At 43.4% G+C, this 4322-nt stretch overlaps 1 protein-coding gene across 1 annotated transcript; it reads right to left on the reverse strand.

The window, feature by feature from the left end:
* Positions 1-1589: 1589 nt before the first annotated feature.
* Positions 1590-3340, reverse strand: LOC124683524 (inactive anthranilate O-methyltransferase 1-like). The gene is made up of 4 exons (XM_047218024.1): positions 3248-3340; positions 2634-3026; positions 2291-2557; positions 1590-2183 (listed from the first exon to the last, which is right to left on the reverse strand). Exons 1-4 carry the CDS (start codon positions 3338-3340, stop codon positions 1842-1844), a joined length of 1095 nt encoding a protein of 364 aa, XP_047073980.1. The 3' UTR covers positions 1590-1841.
* Positions 3341-4322: the final 982 nt, after the last annotated feature.

Consider the following 4322-nt stretch of genomic DNA (forward strand, 5'->3'; position numbering starts at 1 on the left):
TGCATATACTCATTATATCCTTATGTACTCTCTTATGTAGACTGAAAATCGATGAATGTAGAAGAAAGAAGATAACCAATATTGGGTTTATATACCCAGATAAAGTACATCATAACACGGTAAGGGATAAAGACGAAGAAACGGGGGGAAACCTACTAAGGTTTATAATGGAGCAAAATTTATGTGATTCAATATTGTTTCCTTACAACTACAACTGAGGGTCTTACTCTGTTGTAGACATTCAATTTTTATCGATCGATGTTAAGTGTAATTCATGACGTATATATATAAAAATATGTGCAGTTTCCACTGGATTCTGCTAGACATTCAAGTTGATAAGGGAGTAGTTGAAGTAAGGGACCCATTGAGTAGAGGCCTGGAAGGGTTCCGCAACTTGCAGCAGTTGCTCCAGAGGTAATTTCAATCATTGTCGCGCTATATCTTTCGTGAGATATCAATTAATTATCCACTCATTCAATCATTTTTTTTGCCTGGCAGGGTTTGGAGAAGCTTCAAGAAGGTGGTTAAGGTAAGGGTAACTTCGCAGAGAATCTAACATTTACTCATGTACCGTGTGCCCAGCCACAAGGGACAAATCTATGTGGATACTACGTTTGCGAATCCATTCACATGTTAACCACTGAGAATGACGATAATAGATTCAACGTAAGCAATAACTTCACAACTTTAATTTATTATCGTCAATATTTCGTTATCAAGATTGATATAGTCATATTCATCTCATTTTCCTATATAGGTCGAGTTCATGCGGGAGAAGCTCCAACCACACCAACACCTACTAGCAATTGCGGAGAAAGTGGCGGGACTTCTGATGAGAGAAATAATAGATGAAAACATCTTGTTTAATCCAAATAGGCGCTTCTGATGATCCCCGTGTAATAGTTCGAATAGACGACGGGCTCTAGTCCCGGTAGTCGTGAGCTCCATGAATATGTAAGGAAAATCTACGAATAGACTTTTGCTACGAATATTTGTTTGCTCGATCTGTATATAATGCATGAACGTGTACAGATTGTAGTAGCGTACAAATATATGAATTTTTTATTTTGAAATGAAAAATGAAATAAAGGGGGGTGTTGGGGGTGGCTGCATCCCTTAAACCCTAAAGGAGCAGCGCCCTGCACGCGCCACGTAGAGGGTCTTTTGTCCCGGCATGTGTTACCAGCCGCGATAAAAGGGGGTGTCCCCTGCGCGCCCCGCGGCTGCCACGTGGTGGACCTTATGTCTCGGCTGGTAAGCGGGCTGGGACAAAATGTTGGGCCTTTTGTCGCGCTCCTGTTGTCCCGGCTGGCCGGTCGAGATAAAAGGCTCTTACGGCCCACGACAATAGGCCCATTCTCCACTAGTGTGCTGATACGTCATACTTTCTATGACTTGCAGAGGGTTAGACCAAAAGTGGTTTGGAAGTTTGACCATCAACTGCATGCTTTTAAGCTTAACCGCTCGTCACATGTTTGTAAGCACAACACATAACTTAACCCACTTTCTTGAATCTGGAGAAATTCAAAGAAAGGAGAGCAAGCATGTGGATATCTTCGGTACGTAACTCGAGATGTTCTGTGTCTTAATTTAACTGAATTTGTATCATTTGGAAGGAAAACATAAGCGTATAGCACATTTTCATGTCTTATTTAGAATACAGGAATTAGTAAGCTGTCCTAGTGCATTAGTACACCTTACGTGTCTAATGACTAATGACTATTGCATCCAATATGCCTCCTGTTTCTATAGTTGTTGCCTGAAAGACGGTAAATGTTGAATCTCATCAATACGGTGTACCATCGGAAAACAAGCAGTAAAGAACCCGCCAGAGCTCATCATCATGCCTTCGTCAATGACATGATAAACGCGACTGTTTGGTGTCTGACAAACTCGTCCTGCAAGCTTCCCTCCTGGCTCCAGCGCTGCTCCGCGGTCCTCACAAACTCATCCATCACGTCTCCAAAGTGTTGCACAATTATCGGCTCAAATACGGCCCTGATTTGGTTTAGTGCCCAGCTTGCGTTGATGGTCGATTTGTCTACAAATATTTTTAAGTCATGCACCATCAAATCCTTGGTGCAAAAGGACCCCTCTTCTTGGATGATATCCCTCAGCTCTTGGTCGGAAGGTGCATACATCGGCACATAAAAAGATTCGAACTTTGCCTTGTCGATCACACCCTATCAATACAACACAAAGGTAAATTTCCAAAAACAAGATAGGAGTCTAAATAGTTGTTACCAAACGATAGAATGATATGATAGAAAATAATAATAAAGAGATGTACCTCTGAGGCCATGGCACGTAGAATCTTAGCAACGATTTCCCAAAGATCAGAGAATTCAGAGGTGGAGTCATTAGGACGCCTGCCTATAAGGGAAAGAACCATATGGCCATCTTCGACCAATTCCGTGGCTCTAAGCTTTAGGAAATTTTTGAAGTCTTTCCTGAACTGCTGGGCATAAGCTTCAATGACTATAGGGAGCCTTTCACGCCTAACATTCTCATCGATGTCGTATGCCGGAATCTGGTTCTTCCAAAGAACTTCAGGCACCTGTAAAATATGTTTTTCTTACATAATGGACAACTAATGCAAAAAAATAAATCCATGGAGTGTACCAAACGCATACCTCTGAGAGCCAATGCAGGCTGTTGGACGAACAGAAAAGATGCATTGAGCCAGTAGTGAAAAGCCTCTCGTAGAACGACCCCGGTATGACGCCGGTCGTAACAGTAGAACTGCTACGTTGGCGGAGTGTGTGCAAGCTCTTCACCACGATGTTGAAGTCATTGCCAGGTAGGTCGTTTAGGAACAAGCACACTTCTGGCGGTGGCTGCTGGAGCTTATCGCAGTGTCTCTTGATGGCCTCAGCGGCAACCGATACCAGTTCTAGCGCGTTTGGGCCAGAGGAGCAGCCCAAGTCCGCGATCAGCATCTGTGCGGGGAGCAAGCTGGTGGTGCTGCTGCGCAAATCGTTGATGGCCGCTTCTATCGGGGGCTTCATCTTGTTCTGCGCACCGCCCTGCAGTCGAGTTCTAATTCTTTAGAAAATCTGGTTTAATCTGTTTGCTAAATGTTCTTTTTTGCCTTGCTTCTTAAATTACAAAGAATTTCCTTTCAACCTCAGTAGTATAATAAGCTATATTGTGAAGTTGATCGCGATGAAACAATTTAATTTAAGAAGCCAATAGTCATATGTTACAGGCTACGGAATGGTGGGTTAATCAAGATAGGAAAAGATACCTGAATTTGGGAGTTGCAGGCATAGCTTGTTTCCCCCTGTCCGTTATTCATATACACTATCTGCTTGGAGGCCATGGCTGTGCTTGGAGACATGCTAAACTTGAGACGTGGTATTCTACTAAGATCAGCTTGATTGCTTCTTTGGGCTTATTATGGCTGCTTTTTATAGAGGTGGGGTGTGTGTGTGTGTGTGTGTGTGTGGGGGGGGGGGGGGGGGGGGGGGGAATAGTAAGGCCAGCGTGGTCTATTATTTTCATTCATAAGAGAGCAGGTAGTGAGGCTAAACGACTGGTCAAACCCATTGGCGGAGGCAGACCGGCAAAGTATGGATACCAATCTGTCACGGTCTCTTGCACATGTAATACAGCGACTAGTTCTTTGTTGGGGCTGCTCTCGCAGCCCCTTTCTTCTACCTACTCTCAGAGAGAAACAATAATCGAGACAATTTTTGTTGTTCGGCGGGCCGCAACGTCCGGCTCCACGAATCTAATGTCAAGAATATGGCTAACATTCTTCTCTATGTGCCACAGTTTCAAAGGAGTATCCAAGCCAGATGCATGAAGATATAGTACCTACTGCGCAACTTCCTCCGCATGCATGAGTGAGCATCAGCCAGGAAGAATGGGTACCGCATGCCATGGCTGACTTTTAATCCGAGACGGACACTAAAACTGCACTGTTTTGGATGTTAAAAGCTTGTACCCTGACGGGGGAAATGGTACTTTCAGAGGTTTTCGGAGATATCTTTCCACCGCTTGTTGCATTCCATCTCTAACTGAGCAAAAACAACAATGTTCAGAGAAAAATGTATTTTAAGAAAAATGGGGTTCTTTTTAAAGTTACACATTACCGAATGAAGATTCTTGCTACAAGAAGGGCGATCCTTGTTCTGCTAGTCGTTCCGAGCTTTCCAAACGTTCAAGCAAATGACGTATTGCCGTCTCACTTGAACACGTGAGAGTGCTATAAATTAGTCAACCGTTAGTCCAATAAAATTGCGACAGGGATGGGTCAAATAATCAGAGATACTAACATGTGATTTGACTTCAATGTACACGTGTGAGAATATTGGTAT

This window comes from Lolium rigidum, chromosome 1, assembly GCF_022539505.1.
Source record: "Lolium rigidum isolate FL_2022 chromosome 1, APGP_CSIRO_Lrig_0.1, whole genome shotgun sequence".
NCBI classification, from domain to species: Eukaryota; Viridiplantae; Streptophyta; class Magnoliopsida; order Poales; family Poaceae; genus Lolium; species Lolium rigidum.